Source organism: Pleurodeles waltl, chromosome 1_1 (assembly GCF_031143425.1).
Source record: "Pleurodeles waltl isolate 20211129_DDA chromosome 1_1, aPleWal1.hap1.20221129, whole genome shotgun sequence".
NCBI classification, from domain to species: domain Eukaryota; kingdom Metazoa; phylum Chordata; class Amphibia; order Caudata; family Salamandridae; genus Pleurodeles; species Pleurodeles waltl.
Window position 1 is genome coordinate 780,871,719 of NC_090436.1, and position 23,653 is coordinate 780,895,371.

The 23,653-nt window shown below is 44.0% G+C and overlaps 1 protein-coding gene and 1 pseudogene across 1 annotated transcript in view; both read left to right on the top strand.

Annotated features, from left to right (window-relative positions):
* Positions 1 to 2,833: 2,833 nt before the first annotated feature.
* The window catches only part of HSD17B3 (hydroxysteroid 17-beta dehydrogenase 3), a 1,428,528-nt gene continuing 1,407,708 nt past the window's right edge, over positions 2,834 to 23,653 (top strand). The window contains exon 1 of the mRNA XM_069227886.1: positions 2,834 to 3,060. Within this exon, the coding sequence (XP_069083987.1) occupies positions 2,913 to 3,060 (148 nt within the window). The 5' untranslated portion in view covers positions 2,834 to 2,912. The remainder of the gene's footprint in view (positions 3,061 to 23,653) is intronic.
* On the top strand, positions 8,547 to 8,655 carry LOC138292382 (5S ribosomal RNA; annotated as a pseudogene).

Sequence of the window (23,653 nt, forward strand, 5' to 3'; positions counted from 1 at the left end):
ACACATGTTGGAGCACAGGAGAGTGTTGTTCAGGGTGGACAATCTGGCAGTTGTACAGCTAGTGAGCAGGCAGCCGTGAGGGACCCCCAAGTTTTACAGCTGTTACGGATGTTTGTGTTGGAGTGTCTACGACATGACATTTTATTTAGGGTGAGACATGTCCTGGGAATAAACAATGACACTGCAGATGCCTTGTCTCGTTCACAGTGGGAGAGGTTCCATGGTCTAGTCACTGAAGAGGACCTGGGCAGGACAGACATGCCAGAAGTGATGTGGAGCATAGGCAGCAGAGGGTGCAGCAGAGGGTGCTTCACTTGGTGGTGAACTCGTTGGTGCACTCTACGCAGCGGGGGTATGCAAGGGCATGGCAGGAGTTTTTGAGGTCTTGGGCACACAGAAGAGACACTGAAAGGGAGAGGTGGAAGATGTGGTTTAATTCATTATGGATCTGGTAAAGAGGGCAGTCCAGGATAACTATAGCGGGGAAGCTAGCGGGAATTGCTTTTATGGGAAAGATGTTGTGGGGTTATCTGCCATCAGCAGGGGAGCTGGGTCAGAGGATTCGTAAGGGTTGGGCCAAGGAAGGGGGTAAGAGGGAAAGGGCTAGGCAGCCAATGTCGTTGAAGCTGTTAAAAGTGGTGATTAGGATGTTACAAGTCATATGTGTGGACGAGAAGGAAGTACTGTTGTTTCGGACACTAATGTCTTCGGCGCGTTCCGAGTCTTAGAACTGTTGGAGTCAAAGCAGGGGGCAGGCATAACATGGAGCGAAGTGCAATTCAGTACTCATGGCATATCCATAAGGCTGCAGAGTTCCTAAACCAATCAGGTAGGGAGAGGTGTGGATATATTTATCATGAAATAACCTATGGCCACGATATGCCTCCACTCATTGGGAAAACAACTGTGGGTTCACAGTAAAGATCGGGTACGACGGGTATTCCAGCATGGCGATGGGAGGAAGGTCACCTCATATCAGCTGTTGGTGGTTATGAGAAAAGGTTTGACAATAGTGGTACGAGACGCATCACAGTTTGGAACTCACTCTTTCCGGATCAGGGTAGTGAGAGAGGCGGGGATGCAGGGATGGAACAAGGATGAGTTAATGGGGCTGGGTAGGTGGAAATCTGACAGCCTTAGCAGGTATGTGAGAAGTGGGGGATAGTGGGGGACCAGTGATTGCTCCTAATGATCTGTTTCTCCCTTTGCAGCTGTTGTGCCAGGTCCGGATTTGAGCTCCCTTTCTATATGGGTCGTGGGCCATTCATTCATAAAGTGGACGCATTGTCAAGCGAAGAGAACAAGCATTGGGGAAAACCTGGCTTTGGACGGGGATCGGTACAATGTGTGATGGGACGGTAAAGTGGGGATGAAGTGGCAAGAATTATTTGGGCACTTACAGAGGTTAAAAGCCAGAGGCACTTGTCCAGACATTTTGTTAATACATGTTGGGGAAAACGACTTAGAGGTAAAAACAGGGTTGGATGTCATGAAGGACATGAAGAGAGATTTGAAGGAGATCATACAACAGTGGAGAGAGTGCTATGTGATTTGGACAGCCTTTCTTCGGCGTCGGTGCTGGAGAGGGGCAAAAAAGCCTGGGGCAATTGAGCGTGTGAGACGTAAGATCAATAAAGAGATGAAGGGGTTTTGTACGGAAAGGAGTCACAACAGCGACCTTAGGTTTGAAGATGTAGAATTTTTCAGGGGGGATGGTGTGCAATTGCCCCTTATGGGCTTTGTGCTGTACCTGCTGCACATAAGAGACACTGAAGGAGCTTCTGCGGGAGTGGTGAGGAATGGGGGGACAGTTGTGGGGGACAGAAAAAGTCAGATGGCTTGCCCTTTTCTGGTGGCAGAGGCAGAGAGAGTTCACATGCCAACAAATAGGTACAGATAGCGAACCTGGCAGGACACTATGAGAACTGAAGGGGGTGGACAGACAGGAAGGAAACTTGATATTAGAAGTTATGCTAGTTGCAAGTTCAACTGTTAGGTTGTATCAGGAGCCGGTAAAGGAGACAAAATGGGTTTGACAGGAAGAACAGTAATAAAGAATTAATGTAGTAAAAGATGGCAAGGTTAAGATTAAAGGGAGGGAGGAGGGCAGTGTAGGGGTGGGTGGAGAGTTTTGGTTAGGTGAACTGGCTGTATAGTGAGATTTTAGTTTTGTGAGGCAAAGGCCAAGGTTTTGAATTGTAAGTGCACCTGTCTCCAGAAAAGCAACTTTTTCACACACAACAAAGCGTGTCCTGGTGTTGTCCCCACTAAAATAATAATAATAATAATAATAAAAATAATTAGAGGGGGAATGTATTTCCTCCTTGCATTTCTATCGGGCCAAAAACTATTCCAAACAGGAGACAGCCAAAATGAAGCTAACTTGGCTTCAAAAATCGGGTGTCTCCTGTCTGACTCTGGTCTATTGGCCTCTGCTGTAATCGTCTAACCTCTGGGTCGAGCCACATTTGTTTACCAAACAAAGAGCACCAGGACGATACGACCCTAGCCTTGACCTCTGTGTCGCTTACAAGTGCATTTACTGTATGCTGACACCTTTGCCATAAAATTGCCTCGATCATATATATAGACTGTTGATTTAGAACCCAGTTGCGCACTGTGAAGAACTCCGATGCTGGCTATATTATCATGACTTTTATGAGTCAGCCACCTAGGGGTCGAACTTGCTTTCACAGCGAGAACTGTTTCAATTTTGGACGCGAGGCGTCTATTTACTGCCATGGACAATATTCATACTGGAGGTTGTTTTCTGTGAGAGTACAGGGAGTGGACGCGGTAAGCTTAACTCTGAAGGTCACGTGACGCGGGATTCGCCTACCGACTTCTCACACTTGCTTTCGCCGGCTCCGCAGTAGTTCGCAAGGAACGCAGCTCGGCGGCACACAGGAGCCATGGAGCGCCAGGAGCTCTTCGCCCTCATTGGGGTCCTGCTCTGTTTGTTCTTCCTCGTCAGATGCCTCGGCTTCCTCAAGTACTTGTTTCCGCGTGCGTGGGGAGCGCTGCCCCCATCATTTTTTAAATCAATGGGAGAGTGGGCAGGTAACCCAGGCTTTCCTCATTTTATCCGTTTTATTTTCTTTGCGGTTTTGTACTGTGATTTACGTGATTCATTTAACTTACTAGAAGAAATACAGATGTAGTGTCAAGACCACACTTTCAAAATGCATGTGTTACACATATATTTTAGTTTATAGCTGTTAAGGCTGCGCTTTGCAACAACGGTTCATTGCACATGACAACGTATGTAGAAGAAAGTCGGATGAGTGATATGCACATTTACATTTGTACACAGGAGATAACAGTAGGGTATTAGAAACAAAAGTACATTTGTGGCTCTTATCAAATAGAAAGTATGGGGGGGGGGTACAGCTACCTATATACACAAAGTTTAGAAACATATAAGAGGGGGCCATGTCGAATAAACATACAGGTAATTTAATTTCAGCTATTTTATATTTGGTGTGGAGGAGCATTCAGGAGGGAAACTACATTTACTGCATCTAGAGCTAAAGTAACCGTGAGTCTACCCTCTAAATCGTGATATGCATGCAATGCTGTAATTGGAAACATTCATTGCAGGAATCTATAAATCAGGGATTAAGGTGAGGCAGAGTAAATTGATGGAGTCACGAGGGGTGGAGCTTGAAAAGCAGAGTTTGACAGTCAACTTATACATTTATTTTTAAAAAACAACAGCTGCAAAGAAATTGGCAACCAGGTCATAGTACTTCTGTTCTAGCTCACTTAAGGTGCCACAGAGAGGATGCATTTTAAAATATCTAAAAGGGTTAAATTACCTGCTGCTAAGATCTTTGTGAGCCCATCAATTTTGAGGAGATCATAAAGCAGTAAGACAGCTCTAGTGGATAATGTATTACTGGGAAAGTTCTGAGGTTTGCCCAGTCTCAGTTTTGACTGTAACATAGTGGGATAATGTACCTGCTGCAAAGCACATTGTGTTAATTGTACATCACCGAGTTTGTATTTTATGTAGATAGGTAAGTTGATTATGTATTTGACACTGTGGTTGTTTTGTTAATTTCATTTCATAAGTTGCAATCCTTCTAATATAGCACAGTGAACTGTTTACCAGCAACAAGGAGCTGCATGCACACTGTTAGTCATGGGTTTAGATCCTTATTGTTGTTAAGATTGCAAAGAAGTGTTCCTTTGGGATGTAATAAAATATTGTTAGTAAAGACAACCATAATCATTGCATTATGTTTTATATCGTAACATTCCGCTCCTGTCAGCCATTCACTCTTAAAATACAATGGGTACCCCTGTGGGTGACAGAGGAACCCTACTCCATATAACCGTGATTGTCTTATATAACATTTCCTGTACATTGATTTGCACATATGTATGATTAATTGTGTATCTTTGTGTGATATAAAGCACTCTGACCCCTATACTGCCGTGTGTAATACTGTAAAAGAATTCAATAAAAATTAATAGGTGCCATTTAAATCATTATGTGTATATTTGCTCATAAACAGAGACAAATCTTACGTTCTTACAGTGCATGCACGTCTTTTACAAAGGGAGTTGAACTAAGTTAAAAATCTGCCCCCTGGTCATGGTTTCTCTAAATATTTGTGAGATCATAACCTGTGTGCCCTTATTTCCTTCCATCGCATTGGCTGCTAGGTTTTAGACTTCAGATGGCTTCCAATCAGGATGATACTTAAACAAAAGAAGGGCAGATGGCCATTTAAATCAGGCTTTTGTTTTGGGACAGAATGGAAGTGAAGATAGGAAAGCCTCCTTGCTTCCTGCAAGTTGCTGCAGGCAACATGCATCTGCTACTGAATTATGTCGGAAAATGAAACCAGGAGAAATTAAGAATGTTTCCCTGGGTCAGGAATAGTTAGGTGCTGGAATCAGGATCTCGTGGGATACCACCACTCCCCAGCATTGCATGTGTGACATAAGACACTAAGGGGGTCATTCTGACCCCGGCGGTCATGGACCGCCGGGGCCAGGGTTGGAGGGAGCACCGCCAACAGGCTGGCGGTGCTCCACAGGGTATTCTGACCGCGGCGGTTCAGCCGCGGCCAGAAAGGGAAAACCGGCGGTCTCCCGCCGGTTTTCCGCTGCCCTGGGAATCCCCCAAGCTGCGCCGCCATGGGGGATTCTGACACCCCATACCGCCATCCTGTTCCTGGCGGTTCGCCCGCCAGGAACAGGATGGCGGTATGGGGTGTCGTGGGGCCCCTGGGGGCCCCTGCAGTGCCCATGCCAATGGCATGGGCACTGCAGGGGCCCCCGTAAGAGGGCCCCACTTTGTATTTCAGTGTCTGCCTTGCAGACACTGAAATACGCGACGGGTGCCACTGCACCCGTCGCACCTTCCCACTCCGCCGGCTCAATTCTGAGCCGCCGTCCACGAGGGAAGGATGATTTGCACTGGGCTGGCGGGCGGCCTTTTGGCGGTCGCCCGCCAGCCCAGTGCAAATCCCAAAATACCCTCAGCGGTCTTTCGACCGCGGAGCGGTATTTTGGAGGGGGGAACTCTGGCTGACGGCCTCCGCCGCCCGCCGCCCGCCAGGGTGAGAATCACCCCCTAATTGTTTAGCGCCGCATTTGCGCCGCTTTTTGAAGCAAAACGGCGCAAACTAACAAAATACAATTGTGTTTTGTAAGTTTGCGCCGATTTTGCGTCAAAAACGACGTAAATTCGGCGCTAAAAAAGTATAAATATGGGCCTATGTGGTGCCGGTACCAACATCATGATTGTCATTTAGACATTAAAATATGAAACTAAAAAGATGTAAAAGTTTTGGTCAGCAGCATACAGCAGTAAAGTATGCAAATATATATCATGAACAAACTATGTTTCTCACCATGTCAGTATGGAGTTGAATTTGAGGATCTGGAATAAAGGAACGTTTTGTACAGGTTTCACGGGTATTCAAGGTTCTAAGGGCATTTCAAAGAGAAGAAGGCACTTTGTGAGTAGACATCTGTTTGAGAAGAGGTGCAGGTTTTTGTCTCGTTGTCCTGTTTTTACCAGACAGTTTTAGTTTGTGTGCAACATAAAGGCAGGAACTTAAATCGCAGCCTTGCAATTGAGACATGCATTCCTACAGGGGCAAATGACACGATTTTCAATAGATAGTCAATTTGTTAGTTAACATACTTACTGCTTTTTTTCCTTTTCCCAAACAGCTGACTTCCAACTGCTAAGCAACATCTGAGAGGCAGCACTTTATCATGGCTGTTCTGAAACCATGCAATTGTTCGTTGCATAATTCAGTAACCAGTAAAGTTGGTTAGTGGCCGAAAATATCTGACTTAAGCTACATTCCTTGCATTTGTATACAAAACGTTTTGGCATAGCGAGTTAAACCACTTATTTATGCACGCCACAGATGGGAGAGTCCTACCTCCAACTCCTAGCAGTTGCTGTGATAGTTTTTTTTATATACAAGTATTTACACTTCAAGAGCAGTTTTTCTTTTCTTCTGGTGGAATGTATATTTTGTAAGTGCTTGGAAGAACAGCTGAGCTGTGTGATCTACAACGAACTGTTGGTCTGATGCTCTGGTGTGTTGCCACAGTGCATCCGTTTCACCGGGCTTCTTTGCTGGCCCTCAGTGGCAGGCACAGAATGGGGTTTACAGCATTAGCATTTATGTAATCCTTTGATCCGTTTCTCTTCTGTATTTATTGTCATTCGCTGCCTGTAGCAGAGCTGAGCGATTTGTGCATAGTTAAATGAAAGAAAGAACATTGTTTACAAATGCATGTTTTTCCAAATAGATTTAAAAGACTTGCCTTTGTTGTGGTGGCCCGTCTAATGAAATGTTTGGAATACCGTGTTGTTGGGGGTATTCTCAGAGAGAATGGCCACAAAGTAGGGATGAGTAGAGGAATTCATTCTGGAGATTGTGGCTGCACTAAACCACTCTGCTGGGGGATTGCCCCAGCAATAATCATTGATAAGGGTAAACTAAACCTAACGATTTCCGAGTTAGGATGCAAAGAGAATGGATGACTAAGGTAAGTGGCTTGAGACCATGATCTCTTTGAGTTAAGGAATTTAGGGTCACATGTTTGGTCGCAAATGGCCTGATTTGCAGAATTGAGCCGTTTGCAATAAAAAACCCTATTTTGTGATTTAGTAACCTATTACCGAATTGCAAAATAGGTTTGCGACTTCCTATTAGGAATGGGCGTGTCAAGGGTGTCCCTTCCTGATTGCAACTCGCAAGGGAATGTATGATTGTATTGTTACTGGGAATGTGGTCGCAAAACAATTGCAGTTATCACCAATTTCAAATTGGTGGTAACCCATTCGCAAACGGTAAGGGGGTCCCCAAGTGATTGGGGTCCCCAACATTTTTTCAGAGCAGGCAGTGGTCCACTGCCTCCTCTGAAAAAATGAAAAGGGAACTTTTCATTGTTTTCTTGTAATGCATCCCATTGTCCTTTGAGGAAAATGGGCTGCATTTAAAAACTGTTTTATTTAAAAAGCAGTTATAGACATAAAGGTCTGCTGACCCCAGCAGGCCACCAATCCTGTGAGTGTGGCCATTCCTAAAAGGGTCGCAAACTGCAACCTGCCTCATGAATATTAATGAGACAGGTTCCTTGAGACCCATTTACGAATCACAGTATCTGAAACACTTTTGTACACCAGGTTTTGCGACTTGCAAATTGCGAGTTGCTAAAGCTTGCAATTTGCGAGTTACAAAACCTGATATTAGTACATGTGGCCCTTGGCCTTTAGCCTCTTTTACCACTTCCTTACTTCAAGGAGATAACAACATGTTAAACGCTAATACTATGCAGAGTATATTCATAAGCACTGTTGTTTTTGTCTCCTAGCTGTACACATATTATTAGTGTGGGTAGAGATGCAACAGGGTAAAAACAAAACAATAAAAAATCCACTTGTTTCAATGACACTCAAAAACAAGCATTTGCAATGCAACAGGTCTCGCATTTCTCCGAGTTAGAGCTATTAGCAGTTGTAAACTCCCAACCGGACTTTTCTTGCTACATTAAACCTATCAGCAAAAGTGCAATTATCTACGTAACAGGCAAAAGTGCAATTAACTATGTAACAGGGTCGATGTCATGCAAAGCGCTCGACTTCTGCCAATCGAGATCGCGCTGTGAAAAATGATAAAAAGTAGTCCACAAACCGGACTGAAAACAGCGAGCCTCGCATGTTTTCAGTACTTGGTCGCTGCACTCGAGGAGGGCTAACCACCGGAAAAGGCATGACGTATGCATGCCTTCCACTAATGAAAGCAAGTAGATTTTGAAAGGCAAGCCCACAAACCAATGAAAGACACTGACGTGACATGGACGGGGCTCCGAGCCCTTTTCTAACTACTAATGTGTCTCGCAAGCGACCCTAAAAATGGTATTCCATGTGGGTTGGGGCATTGGGCCTCCGGCAGTGAGCGCATGTCCGACTTCCCAAGGGGAGCCTGTGCAGGTGCGATTAAGAGCAACAGGCTCCTGGCGGTGGGCTTGGTGAGCAGAAGAGAGCTGAAACTGCAGCTTTTCCTGCCTATGGTCATACCACCCTGACTGCGCACGATTTTGGAAACTAAGCAGGGTCGGGCCTGGTTAGTATTTGGATGGGAGACCACCTGGGAATACCAGGTGCTGTATGCATTTTGCCTCTCGCAGACACTAGGTGCAGCACATCTTAGCTCAATTACACAGCTTCCTCGCTAATTTCATTTTCCACTTTTTATTTCCTGCACTCTTTTTTTTCCTGTCTTAAAAAAAGAAACAAAAAAGAACAGCAATAACACTAAAATACACATCTTCCAAAGGAAAACTTACAATTATTCTGCACTTTACACTCGGCCCAAGCTGAAGAAAACATTTGCTCCACGACGGGCAAAGGCCACGACAGGCGAAGGGATCCCTAGCTAAGGCTTTGCTTTCTTGCGGTAAGTATATGTGTGAGGTCTTAAGACCATATCTCACTTCATGTGATGTCATTTCCTGTCAGGTCATGGGTTGTGATGCCACTACCTGTAATTCCAGGTGTGATTTCACACTCCGTGGTGTCATGTGCCGTGATGTCACTTGCATAATGTCTAACTTGGTCAGTCCCCCCACTTATTTTCTTTAAGACTTGTGCCATGAATAAGCCTTAGCCCCCAAGAAATAGTGCTTGAGGCCACTATTGGCAACCAAATGGAAAAAATCAGCACAGCGTGTCGGAAATGTGATAAAAGGACGATGATGTATTCGGTGTGGAAGAATGAAATGAGTTGCAGACACTAGTGTAACAGAGTCCAAAAGCAGAGCATTCCAGAAACAGGGAATAAAAAGAGGAAAGGTGCGTACAATTTGAGTTGTTGTAAAAGCATTCCAAAGCATTTTCCAGCATTTCATGGCACTGTAACAGGTGTCATTAACTCAACGATCCATTTATTGACCACAAAAAGAATGGGTGAGCAGGGCGTGTGCAGAATAAAACCTGTTCAACATAGGAAAACATCCCAGCAGAGAGCACATTACTCACTGTTGCGTCCTAAGCATTAAACTACAGACCTCTGTCTCTTTCAGTTTCACTTGTATTGTAAGAAGGGGCATTATTTGCATGTTGATTTGAGAAAGGATTCCATGATGAAAGATCTGATTTTTCCAACAACTCGTAAATACTTTCTGTGGGACCCTGGTTTGACTAAAGTAAAGAAAAGACTGGCCACCCTCTGCCTGTAAGGCATGGCGAATATGTTGCAGATGGCACTTACAGAGTGACAGAGCCTCTCCATTAAGTGAAAAAAGAGCAAGAAGAGGTAAGTCATTGGCTTGCCTTCCCATTTATTTCTGGATTTGTTAAGGTAGTGTAGAAGAGATATTTCTCCTGGCCAGAATGAATGGAGGTGTCGCCACTCAGTGGGATAACGAATAGAGAACTCCTGCATAGCAGCAACTAATCATCCTTGGGAGGGGAGAATGAACACTGCTGTTCAGAAGCAGCGTCTCCCCTGGTGATTCCTCCTTGTCCTGCCCTAAGGAGGGGTCCAAGGAGGCGCAGCACATGCTGTGTCAGGTCAGGGTTGTCTCTTGTAATTGAGTGTGTGAGAGGGGCCGTCTGATAGTTGTGCTGGGTTCGGGAGTTGCTGCTGCAGCGTGTGAAGATGAGAGAATCGGACATACCCCAGAGCATTTTAAATAGAGGAGTTAACAAGCATTTTCAATGCAACGGGTCACGCATTTGCTCAAGTTAGAGCTATTACCGTTGTAAACTCCTAACTGGACTTTTCTTGCCACACAAATGAAAAGAAAAAAAAACACGCAGCGCGATTGCGCTGTGTTTTTTTTTCTTCATTTGTGTGGCAAGAAAATTCCGGTTAGGAGTTTACAAAGCTGGGGGTGGGGTAGGGGGAATGCAATGCTCTTGTGTTTGCTCGAGTTAGAGCTCCTAGCGTTGTAAATTAGTAGTGGACCTTTCTTGCCACAAAGACTGAAAATAAAGAGAGCGAGGGTGAGCTGGCCTTAGAAAAGTCCCCCTCTACTGTTGGTTTATGTTTACAGAGGGAGCTGGTGGGGAGGAGGGACTGAACAAGCACCCACACTGTTATGGTGAAACAGACAACTGCCAAAAAAAAGTCCCTTACAGAAGAGATAAACAGGACATAGCACAATTACACAGTACTTTGTGCTGCTCCCAAAGTGAAAAAAGGCAGGACAAAGAGGCAGAACTGACCACGCAAGCAAAGATTTTTGAAGGACACTGCAACTAACGAATCAAAACGCTGGAACTCACTCTATTGTATTCTTTAGTATACAGCAGGCCGAACGCTAACGCTCGACCTAAAAAGAACATCAACCATTTTAATTCAGTGTATGATGTACAGAAATGTATGCATTAAGGTGATAAGTATCATCAGTGATGTAATTGGTGTTCTCACTTCTGATGTCTTGTGTGTGACAAAAAGTCGTGCATGGTATAACCAGAAGTTATGGTTGAGTAGCTTACCGTAAAGGGCAAATGCCAGTTTTTTCTTAAGGTGATGCACTGCAATCATAACACCACTATAACAGCAGCTTTTTAATGAAACTTATGAGCTTGTTGTAGGCATACATTAATTTTGGTGGGGGGAAATTAAAATAATTTACAGTTACATTTTTATTTTTGCTTATGATATACTTTAATACATTGGCCCTCATTATGACTTCAGCGGTCTTTTCCTAAGACCGCCGAAGCCAAGCGCACCAGAAGACTGCCAGCGCTGACAGTCTTCCAACCACCATATTACGAGTACCGAAGCACTTTTGCCACAATTTGGGCGAAAATCCTCCAGTAGCCGTGCCGGCGGTCAGAGGTGGTTCCACCACCGGCCCCGCCTGAAGGACTCCGCCAGCCGTACTACAACCTGTAATACAGCCTGGCGGTGTCCTGATGGCATGGCTCTGCCAGCGATGGGAGCGCCGGGTCTCATCCCCTCAAGGAGGTGCACCTCGTGGGACATGGTAAGTGTCCTCCGCACAGGGAGGGGTATCTGAATGGATGTGTGTGAGTGTGTGTATGCGTGTCATAAATAGGGGGAGAGGGAGTGTTTGTGCGTGCAAGCGTGTGTGTAAAAGCGGTGATGGCGATGCTTGTGTGGGTGAATGTGAATGCTGGGGCGGGGTGTGTGTGTGCATGCATGTATGCTAGTGGGGGTTTTGTGTGTATGTATGTTGAGTAAAGGAGGGGGTGGGGGATGGAGTGTGTATGCGTGTCAGTGTGGGTGAATGTAGTGAGTGCGTGTGTGAGTGGGGGTGTTGTACTTGTGTGCGTGTATGCGTGTATGGATTTAGGAGGTGTGTGTGTGCGCATGAGTGTAAGGGTGTTGTGAGTGTGAGTGAGTGAGTGTCAGGGTGTGCATGTCTATGTTTTTGTGTGGGTGCATGTGTGTCTGCCGGGGGGTAAGTACGGGGATCGGAGGTGGGGAGTAAGTAGGTGTATGCGGGGGCTCACTACTGGGAGCGGGGTGTGAGGGGGTTACTGGGGAGGTCAGGGCGGTGGGGTGGGAATGTTGTAAGGGAAGGGGGCTGGGGGCACTTGGGTAGATGAGGGTGGGGAGTCATCTACCGGTGACCGGAATGCAAATCCCTGTCGCTGGTAGCCTTTCCGCGAGGGATTTCGTGGCGTTGCTACCGCCATGAAATCCCTGGCGGAAAGGGGAATCATGATACCACTGGCGGTATTGGGTGGACTGCCCGGTCGAAGATGCTTATCTTCGGCCCGCCGATCCGACCGCCTTGTCGGTAAGCACGGAAAAGTGGCGGTTTGGCACAGGCCAAACCACCTCACTCGTAATTTGGCGGTCCACACCACCGGCCCATCTCATAATGAGGCCCATAGTCAGAGGAAGATCTCGTTCAGCAGGACGCTTTGTTGTATACAGCATACACTAAGCTTATCTGCCTCATAATTGTTTGTCTGGAACTGACAGTGTTTACCCACGCTACGAGGACTGAACCGGTCCTCACAGTGTGGGCTGTCATGCCCCCCCCCCACACACACACACACACCTACATGCACACACGCACACACACACATAACACACACAGATTCAGACTATATCCTATAACTACAATGCAGAACGGGCTCTGTGCACTGGCCTTGTGCAGTGTACTTTGAACAAATTATTTTGCCTTTGGCCATGGCAGAAGCCAGGAAGCATGGTGGTGGACCCATTGCACACAACCTTTAGTTGTGTTCAGTGGACCTGGGTCACAGTTTGTCGTCAAAATCTGCACTCAGTAGGGGTACCAGAGCCTATTATTCTTGCTGTCATGTATGCACATCATCCTTTGGAAGGACAGACTGTGGGCTCTGGGCACAGGTCTTGTGCATCAGGCTCAAGGCACAGAGCTTAGCCTTCAGCAATACATGCTAACAGAAGTCATGGCAACAGAGCCCTTTGTCCTTGGAGCTCAGGCAGTATGATCTGGACACAGACATTGTCAGTCGGGCTCTGGGAAACAAGTTGTGTCCTTCAGTCATGGTCTATATCACTCATTGCACTGTTCCTCACTTATTTGGGTAGTTGAGACAGGTGACAGTTCCTCCAGTGCAGTTAAGTGGATCCCAGGGCAACTGCCAAGGTTTTCCAACATTTTTCAGGCCAATGAAGACAAGGCGGCTGACAGCTTCCTTAATATCCTTTTTGCGGTTGTGAAGAGGGCTCCATGCTAGCTGTCAGCCTGTAGCAGGCTGCCTTCTCCTTCTGAAAAATTAGAGCGAAGGAAGGCTGGGACACTTGGTAGCACCCCGGGCACCCAGTTATCTGTTGATTACAAAACACCAGAACAGCTGTGAGCTTTCTCAATACACTTGATTCCCAGATGACGGTTGCTGTAGCAGCATTGTCTGGGTTTAGTTTATATTGCACAATGCACTAGGGGCAAAAAAGAAAATGATACTGACATTCCCTGCACATTGGTGACATTTCCTTTTTGTTTTTCAGAGACAAACAACACCGCCTCAGTCCAAATTGTGACACTACATTCTTGAGGTAGCCTCCTGAGGTACATGTAATATTCTATGTGAGGCATTGAACAATTAATACAATATTTTAGAAATGTCCTTGAGTTTGAGTTTCTGTATTTTGTAAAGTGCAACAAATGCCCATAGGCATCTCAGGACTGCCATATGTATACAATCAGTGAAACTGCCTTAGTTTAAGCTGCATGGGATGGGTAAAAAGACAAGTTTTTAGATGTTTATTAATATATAGTAAGTTGGTTCCAAAGGCAAGAGGCATGATAAGAGAAACGTTTGCCACCCCAAAAGACTTCTGGGAACCCTTAACTTCCTAGCTGTTGATGAAGGGGTGTGCCCAGTGATCTAATTTTTAAGTGAGGCAATGTCTGGCAAAAAGAGGAGTTTGTGAGCAATACAAAGGAATTTAAAAGCTCCTCTTTTATTTCTATGAAGCCAGTGAAGTTCATCTCCAGCCTTTGAAACTTGTTTGAATTTCCTTAAGTTGTTAAGGAGTCAAACAGTAGTGTTGTGAAGTCTCTGCAACTTTTTTAAGATCACAGACTGTGCCCCAACATATAGAGCATTAGAATAATCTAATTGTGAGTCAACAAGAGACTACAGTTTTCCATAGATCGTAGGGTAGAAAAGGAAAGATTTTCTTCAAAGTTCTGAGAATGAAGTCTCAGGAGGGTGTTAACTGGTTAGTCTAGTCAATAAAGGAAACATTGGGATCAGAGATGATACCCAGGTTTCTCACCTCAGTCATTGGCGTAGGAGGACATCTGCGAGACTGAGGCCACCAAGAGGAACTCCATATGAATGAGTCTAGTCCAAATAGGACCACCTCTGTCTTCTCAGAATTTAGAGTTAGGCAATGGAAGCTCATCCAGTTGACTATTGCGGACATACAGTTCTTGAAACATAAGGCTACCTCATCGATGTTATTAGTGATGAGTACCACAATTTGGGTATCATCAGGGTAAGAGACTGTAGTGAAACCAAACTCCCTTATCAGTTTCAAGAAGAGAGTTTTATATATATATATATATATATATATATATATATATATATATATATATATATATATATATATTAAATAGGTTAGGGCTCAGGGAGGACCCTTGCTGGACACCACAATGAAGTGAAAAGGCTTGGACATAAAGTCTCCCATAAAGACTGATTGTTCCCTTTCATCGAGAAAGGAGCATAGCAGATGAAGAGCAGAGTCTCGTAGGCCTATATCTGCCAATCAGTGCTTAAGGACAGAATGACTCATCATGTCAAAGGCAGAGGATAGGTCTGATAGGACCACTGCCACCTTCCCACCTTTATCCAGGATGTCTCTCACCTCCTCTGTCACTGCTCTCAGGGCTGTTTCAGTACTGTCGGATTTCCTGAAGCGAAATTGAGCAGCATCCAAAATGTTGCTCCAGTCAAGATATTCTGAGAGAGAAATTTTGAGATGTCTTTTCAGTACTTCTGCTAGTATTGGAAGGCGGGAGATCGGCCAATAGTTTTTGTCTTCACGGGGATACAGGGTTGCTTTTTTCAATAAAGAAAGAATGGAAGCCTTTTTCCATTCCAAGAGGAAAGTGCCATTTTTAAGATGTTAATAAATCGTGAAGCCACAGGGGAGGCAATAAAGCCATCTATTTTATGTAGCACCTTAGCCGGGCATGGGTTGATTGGAGAACCAGATTTGGTGAAACGTATGAGCTCGACAACTCAATCTACTGAAAGAAGAGGAAACTCACTGAGGGTTGGATGGTCGAGGTCTACGTCATCAGCCATTACATAAGGGGAGTCCGTCCTGGAAATGCTATTGAAATCTTTGTAAAATGCTTTGACTTTATGTTTTAAGAAATCTGCAAGGCTTTCACATCACTGTTGAGTCTAAGGTGCCATTTGAAATGCCAGAGGGGTGGACAGCATCTGGACTGTTTGAAATAGTTCTCTAGGTGAATTTGTAGTGGAATGACATTTTTCAGTAAAGTAAGTGTTTTTTTCAGTTTTAGTCAACTTTTCTTACACCTGGATGAGCAATTCCTATTTCTATTTTCTTTCCAAAGAGTAATTGGTTCTCCAGGACTTTTTCTGCCGTCTACATCTCCTTTTCATGTCTCTAAGCTTGGCGGAAAACCAAGGGGCCATGGTCAAGAGTCTATAGTTTTTTAATCCTTTTCAATGGGACCACTTTATTGACTGCTTTGTTCATCCAATGAACATAGCTGGAAACCAATACGTTTATATCCTTAGAGAAGGAAGACTGAGAGGTCTTGACTATCCCTGTCAGCTCTCGGCTATTTATTTTCCCCCAGTACCTAACCCATTTGGCTTGTGATGATGTAGGTGTTAAGGGTTTTCTAACTTTAGTTTGGAAGCAGAAGCACCATGTGATCAGACCAAACGACTACACCGATGTCTTCCAGCTTAAGACTTAGATAGTTAGAAAAAATACCATCCAGTGTATGACCTGCAATATGCGTTGGAGCATTCAACAGTTGTTTAAGGCCAGAGCTCATGAGTTTGTCACGAAGTGCTGCGGGTGTCACTACTGCCTAGATCTTCAAGTTGGAAGTTAAAATCCCCCACTACCATGATATTTCCAGAGTGCACACTACCTTTTAAAAAGTCAGAGAGGGATTCTAGGAACCTAATTCTGGGACTAGGGGTGGGGGCTTTGCAATAAAAAGATATGACTTCAGAATCTGCAATGACTACTGATTTTAAAAAGATATTTAGATGTTCTTTATAGATAATTGCTAGCCCTCCCCCTGCTTACCTTCTCTGTCCAATCTGCTTATTATGTGTCCGGAGGGAAGAGACTCAACCAAGTCGGGGCTGAAGACTTATCTGCCCAGGTTTCAGTTAAAAAGGCAATGTCAAGGCCCACTGAATCCAAGTAATCGCAAATCTCACATTTATGCTTAATCATAGACCGGGTCTTAGCACTGTCCATGAAATAAACTGAAGCAGATTCAAGTTGCCATAGAAACTAGCATGATTCGCAGATGTAGCTATCCAATAAAAAGATAAAGTAAAAGTGACTACAGCATAAAAGCTTACCTCCAGTTTTTAGTGAAAATCACGTTTCCTTTACCTCTGTCCACAGTAGAGGGGCCAGCAGCAGGAATAAGATGGCCTAAGAGGACTCACCATGCACCAGAAGCAGTGAGGGTGGGCACCAGTTAGAGGCACAGCTACAAACAAAAAGGACCAAGATGCTGATGGGGCTGAGTAGAAACAGACCCCCTAATATCTAGAGTGTCAACCTGAGCAGACCCACCTTTTGTGGGAGCACAAGACCAGCCCAACATGGCAGGCAGGAGGGGTCCAGTATGGCCTGGACAGCCAGGTAGACAGTGGCCACCAACATGAGAACCATTCAGCCCACCCTTCCCCAACCCTCTCATAAAGAGGGTGGCCCATGGAGAGGGAGTAGAACACGCCATTAACCCCCAGTAAAAGAGATCACACCAGCAGAGACAGGTACTCTAGGAACTCTCGTGATAGATCCCAAACATCCACAGTGGTAGGCAGGATTGTAAAAAAATGGAAAGACCCCATAGGTTGATCTCAACTTGAGACATGGGCATAGAAGGAAATGGAGGGCAGTAGAGGAAGGGCCAACAGGGCCAAAGGCAAACCAGGAGCACCACCAGCTCAAACAACACATGGAAGCGAAGAGGAATATTCTTGAGAATAGCAGACATCACTTGTATCATTATATCTGACATTTGCATGTGGGACTAGAAGTAATGTTCTTTATTGTTTCAGTTTCCTAAAAACCATATGCATCTACATAACACACATTTCAAAACGATTAATGAAAACCTCACCAGATTTAAACACCATAAAATGAATTTCAGCTTAGTCTGTATTTTTCCCTTTTTAATTCATCATAGGTTCAACTTTCTACCTCATAATTGTTATGCTGTTATCTGACCCCACATGTTTTGGGGTGGTACCTCTAAAACACAATACCATTGCCTTCAATATTGTTCTCATACCTTTCTTTTTAAAATTGTGTTTTGAGAACATTTCGCGGATATTCAATAACATGAGATAATATCAAATAACATGGGGATAATATGTTGCAAAGTTTTGTTCCCCGAATTACAGAGTCTGCACACAACAATGGCTTTTGGGGGGGTTTCTCCATTGTCCATCACATTGATTAAAATGTAGCAAAAACTGTCTAAAACATAACATTGCTATTTTAACCTTTGTGCTCATACTAAAACCTAAATATGATTACTGTTGTGCCATTTATGACTCCAGGGTGTATTTCATACTTTTATATTTTGTTGTCCTCTCATTTCTAACAGGCGACTTAAGTTTCTGAATGTCTGTCTTAACAGTAACCTCTGTGTAACTTTAATCATTTTGTACATCTCATTTGTAGTAGATAGGTTGTATTTGGCCAGAATATCCTTACGGTACTTTTCCACGGGAGGTGCTTCACTGTTCGGATTTGACAGCCCTTTACAACTATAAAATATGGCAGTAATAATTGCAACAAATAAACTTCAAAGGAGTGATATCATTTGACCTTTGATTCTGGTGACATCATAGAAAATATCCTGAATATAACTTCACAGGAAAACATCATTATCAGATGTATCAGTTTTGATTGTGACATTAAGTAAATTTGGCATAAATACAAGGAAGATAAATTAAACACAACCTACTTGCAATCTTACTAAAGTAGATAATAATATCAAGGTTATCTGTTGCTGTTTTGAATTTGTATGACCTTCCATTTTATTGAATGACTGCGATCACCATTCTTTTTAAAATTAACATTCCTGTCCCATCTCAATGAAAGAAAACAGTCACATGCTAAAAATATAATAATCCCTAAATTCCTCAGATGGAGGAATAATTCCTACAGTATAACCAGAAAGATAACATAGAAATTCCCTATTTAATGGAATATGCAGCAGATACTGGGCCAAAATGTAAAGAGGCTTATTTACAAAAGCATTTATAAGTATGTGAAGTAGTACTACAGGAGTACTCTTGTGTAAAAGGTAAATGCCTTTGTGACTCGACCCCTGAAACATCCAACCACTTATTAGCAAAAATGGAAAGAGTGCATAGTCCTTTCTAGTTGTAGTAGTCGTACAGGAATATTTTCCGAATAGTTCCATTGTAGATGTTAAGGGTTAATCTACAAATGCATGTAAAAGCATATAAAAGTACTAAAAGAGTACTGATTTACATATTAAGTTTCCCTATGTCTTGAGATAATCTAGAAACAAACATATTCAGAGATTGTAGTGCCTCAAACACATACCCAACCCAAGATTATGTATGTTACAGAAGACCCATTATATGAAACTCAGTTGCAATCCCAAGATTCAGCGTGTCCCAGAGTTTCAGTAGCAGGTAATCTAAATCCCAGTACTGTAATGCAACAGAAAATGTACTTCCCAAAGTCATACTATAATTTTAAATACATGTTCCTGACATCCTAGAGCCTCATGTACAAAGATTAAAATTAAGAAATTGTATATTGCGACTAATAACGATTCACAATTTGTGATTCCTCTTTTGGAATGTACTAAAATTAAAGCAGTAAAAATGGTCACAGTTTGCACACCGACTTCTACCAAATGCATTGGTATTTTGCAAACCGACCTCCGTGCTAATAGAATAGTTCTGAAAGTGCTGAGTCGTAGTAGGTCAAACTTCATTTATATGCATGAATTAGGTATAAATTGCTACCCACTACAATTGGTCTTAATCACAAGGATAGTGGCCTGCAGGAGTCAGTAGAACACCATGTCAGTGACTGCTTTAAAATAAATAATGTTTTTATCTAATGGAGCCCATTTCCCTTAAAGGAAACAGGATGTGTTAAAAACTTAACAGTTACACAAACCTTTTTTAGGCTAGGACCACAGCCTACTGCTAAAATCGTTTTTGTTAATATTCTCAAAGAGGAAGGAGTTTATTGGGACCCTTCCCTTTTTGTGAGTGGCTTATCACCTCCTTTGAGCTGGTGGTAAAATATTAATTCTTTGTGGCCCAGGATTTTGTTTGCTGAGCATTAATACATGCAATAAGGCATCGGTATTTGGAAGGTACGTCCTAAATATGCCCCTTCCAAAAATGTATTCCTTCTTATCTGCTTAACCCGTTTAATGATTCGAAAAAACCTTTTCTGAATTGGTAATTGCGTTTAATACCTCTCAAAAGGTATTACAGTGATAGCAAACCATCAGAATAACCGACACCAACACAAATCTGCAGCAGTAACTGCCTCGACACCTGACAGATTCTTCGTGCTACAGTGATGACCATCCACGACAATGTCCCTGCTTCTCGCAGCCCCGTCCACTGCGAGCGGAAGTCTTTGTGCTGGACTTTTCAAGATAACTGTTTCAGCAGGACTAACATTCTCCCTGTATCTGGCCCACACTCCATCGCGGTCGACCTGAACTTGTGACTTTCACCCATTCTTGCACAACCAGATACCCACAAGTGACACTTTTTGTTTTTAAGTGTTACCTGATTTTTTTGATGTGTTTTTCACTTTGAAGTGCTGCATAAATACTTTACACATTACCTTTAAGGTAAGCCTGAGTGCCTTGTGCCAAGCTACCAGATGGTTAAGTACAGGTTATTTTGGACGTTGCTTATGACTTCACTGACAGGAACTGTGGTTGCTGCTTGAGAAGGGTTTCACCCCCCTTAACCAGTAACCTGATTTTCTAACAAAAGTATTCCAGAAAGGGACACCAAAAAGAGACTGTTGTAAAGGGAAAACTGTTGGATATGGAGATTACATAGAATACAACTGAAAGGGCTTCATGACCGTATTGATAGAATACAACTGAAAGGGCTTCATGACCGTATTGAAATGTCATGTTTTTTTGGATGATTAATAATACAGTTGTAACTCAGACATGTTTTTACCAATGTTGCATTCGTTATTTGCATGATTGTATATTCTAGTTTTGACCATTTCAAAATGCCTGCTAGAGTCAAATATGTTTCCTTTTAACATGGTGTGGAATCTACTAACAGTTAATCCTAACTTCATCCTAATTTGTAATAATAAGTGTTAAAGTTGGCTAATCTGGCCACTTCAGTCACTTTGTCAGAGTCAGTTATGTTCTTTCATAACATGACTTGTAATGCAGTTTTTGACAATAACAGCTTTAACAAATTTCCCCAGGAATATAATTTTGGAGTTCCACAATTCTTTGCCTAGAAAATCTGCACCTTGCATCGTGTGTTGATTATTTTACAAGCGTGAGGTTTATTCAGTTGTTTCCACTATTTTAATGACCATTGCAAACACTTGCTTTATCACCTTTTAAAAAATAAGACATGTGTTATATATAAAACATATACGGCAGTACCACAGGGAGTTTCACAGCATTCACAGACACCAAGTGCATTTTCCAGTGATTAATTACAAAAGGTGAGCAAATTTCTAGTAATTAGTTAAATGCATTATTTGTAATAATACGTACTTGATGCTAACTACCAGGCGATCATATTCACTTGTTACTGTGGGTACAATGAATGCCAATAGTTGCTGATATAATCTTTCAAATCTTTGGACATTTGCATGCGCTGATGGTGCACATTTTCAAATCACTTTAGGTATTTTACGACACATTTTCACTTGGTTTACGTTAATCAACAGGAAGGCGTAATGAGGTACTTTCTGTGATTTTACTAGTGACCGTTTTTGTTTAAGGTCGTGAAGTTTGATTTTTGTTTTGTCTAGTTATGCTGTTGCTGTATGGTACTTTTCAACTTCATTTTTCCATTCTATGTCAGGACTGGAGGCGAGGATTATGCTTTAGTCTTTACCTGCTGACATTAAAATTTAACAGCAGCCATAACCAAACATGTATAACAATAAACAAACTTTTCCAAAATTCCATGGGTGGTTAGAATGACAATCATTAACAAATCAAAGCAAGGCATCCTTAATAAAGTCCATCAACTCTGTCTATGCTGCCTCTTTTCGTCGCTGCTGAGCAGCTTCAGATAGGTGCTGTTCACCTCTCTCCTCTTGATGATACTTTTATGTTGTAGTATTATTCAGTCGCAGGTCGCTTCGCTCAAAAGGAGCCGGGCAGGTGCTGCTCACGGGGTGGTAGGAGGGGGATCTAAAATGTAATAAAATTGCATTTTAAAAAAACATTTACCTTTTCAATGCCGTCCCACGCCGTACTCCTCTTCCCTGCTGGCTGCACGCAGGCACAGGCTCCCAGCCTGCCCTGTGGGCAAATCCTGATGCTACTCAAAGCAGTGTCAGGATTGGCTCGGAACGCCCTGGCTGGGCACTCCCAGACAGAGTGGGTGCCTGTGCAGGCTCTCTCCAGCCCAGCAACTGTGTTGCTGGGCTGCAGAGAGCCCTGTGCGCATGTGTGTTTGGCTGGCTAGAGATTGTCAGCCAAACATACATGTGCAGTGAGGGGGAGTGCTGAGCACTCCCCCTCACTGCTCCTCCTCCTAGATGCCCCTCCCCTTTCAGAACGAGGGGATAATAAACATTTCCCCTCTTGTGGTTGTGAAGGTTTTGCATTCTCTGCTGGTAGCGGGAGGCAACGCTCCTCTGCCCTAATGGAAGAGCCGCCCCTGGTAGTATTTACTTATCAGTACTCTGTGTTAAATATTTGTTCTTTTATTAAGCTTGTATTCTTTTCAACCTCATCGCAGGAGCAACCAAACATGCTCCTTACGCAGCAATAAACAATCTTAGGGGCAACAAAAGGACCGCATGTGCAGCGCAGCCCTCCGACCACCAAGTGGCGCTGTACCAGCCTGCCTGAATGGCTTAGTTCTCCTGCGATGCGCGCAGTATTTCTCTCACCTAAGCTGTGAGACAAGCTCTTTGGGCAGTGGCGTAACAACGGCCCTGCAGCCCCCACGGTGCTGGGAGCACCCGAGCTTCAGGGGGGCCCCTCAGCACAGCCTGAGTTAGTCCAGAGTGGGGTCTCTCCATGTTCTGTGCAGGGGTGCCCTGTCCAGTTTTGTTACGCTACGGGTGGGGGAGCCTTGCCCTTTGCCCCTGCAGCCAGGAGACCGACGCTTCTGGCCCCTGACAGTCTGTATTGACGTGCACCCAACACCTGTAATATTTTGATGCACGCCTCACGCTACGCCCCTTCTCAGGTCTGTATTTGCAGCTTCCCTGATGGATTATGAACACAACATACTGCATTGTGACTGGTGAGTTACAAGTTTTTTCCTCCCACTTATCTTATGCCTACAGAGTTGTACTTAATTCTGCCGTTAGGCAGCTTTCTTCTAGTATTCTTACTCTCCTCACTAGAGAAACTGTCCCAGGCTGGGTTCAGATCCTCTAATTGGTGACTGCTGGTCCCTCATCACATAGCTGGGGTCCTAAGTGCCATATTGACAGGTCCTGTCACTATATACGCCTTTCCTTGATGGTATGCAGTTCGCAGAAAATGTTTATGGAAGAGGAGGCTATGTTCTCCCTCCAGTACAATGAGGAATTCTATAAGGCGGTTGATGCCTCCATCCAGGGAGCAGTGGTGTAATCCCTAGCCCTGGTGGAGCAGCGCCTTTAGAGGTAGGTTTTTGAAGACCTTAGTCAAACTGCCCCTCCAGCCTGTCCGTGACCTGGCTCCCCCGCACCCTAAGTGTAAACTCACAGGGGTGGAGCAAGACACTTTGTCTAGGGTAAAACATGCTTTTTTAGCCCACACTCAGCTTTTAGGGGCTTCCCCAGACCCACCAAATGACCTCTTGGACCTCAAGCCTCCCTCTTGAGAAGGAGGGATGCAGCTGCCTGCACACAGAGTGGCCGGAGTGTTTGTGGATGGTAAGGTTGGTCTTACTCCTGAAATAGATTCAAACATGGCAACTTTCTTAGCCACATTTGTCAAAGACCGTATGAAGGGGAATGACCGGTCTTGGCATTCATGCTAAAATAAACAATTGGATGTTGCTGGGCCCGTATCCAAAATCCTAGATATGGCAGAGATTGCAAAAGCTACTGGGGCATTCATCTCCCCTGAGGTGTTGTCTTGTTGGGCACAGAGCGCCATCATTCTTTTCGGTAATTCCAACTGTGCTCTTTCTATTGGGCATTGATTCTCTGCTTTGATGGACCTGAAGTTGGGGGACTTGGCGTCCTTGGAGGCAGGGACTGTAGGCCAGGGAAATTCATTTGGG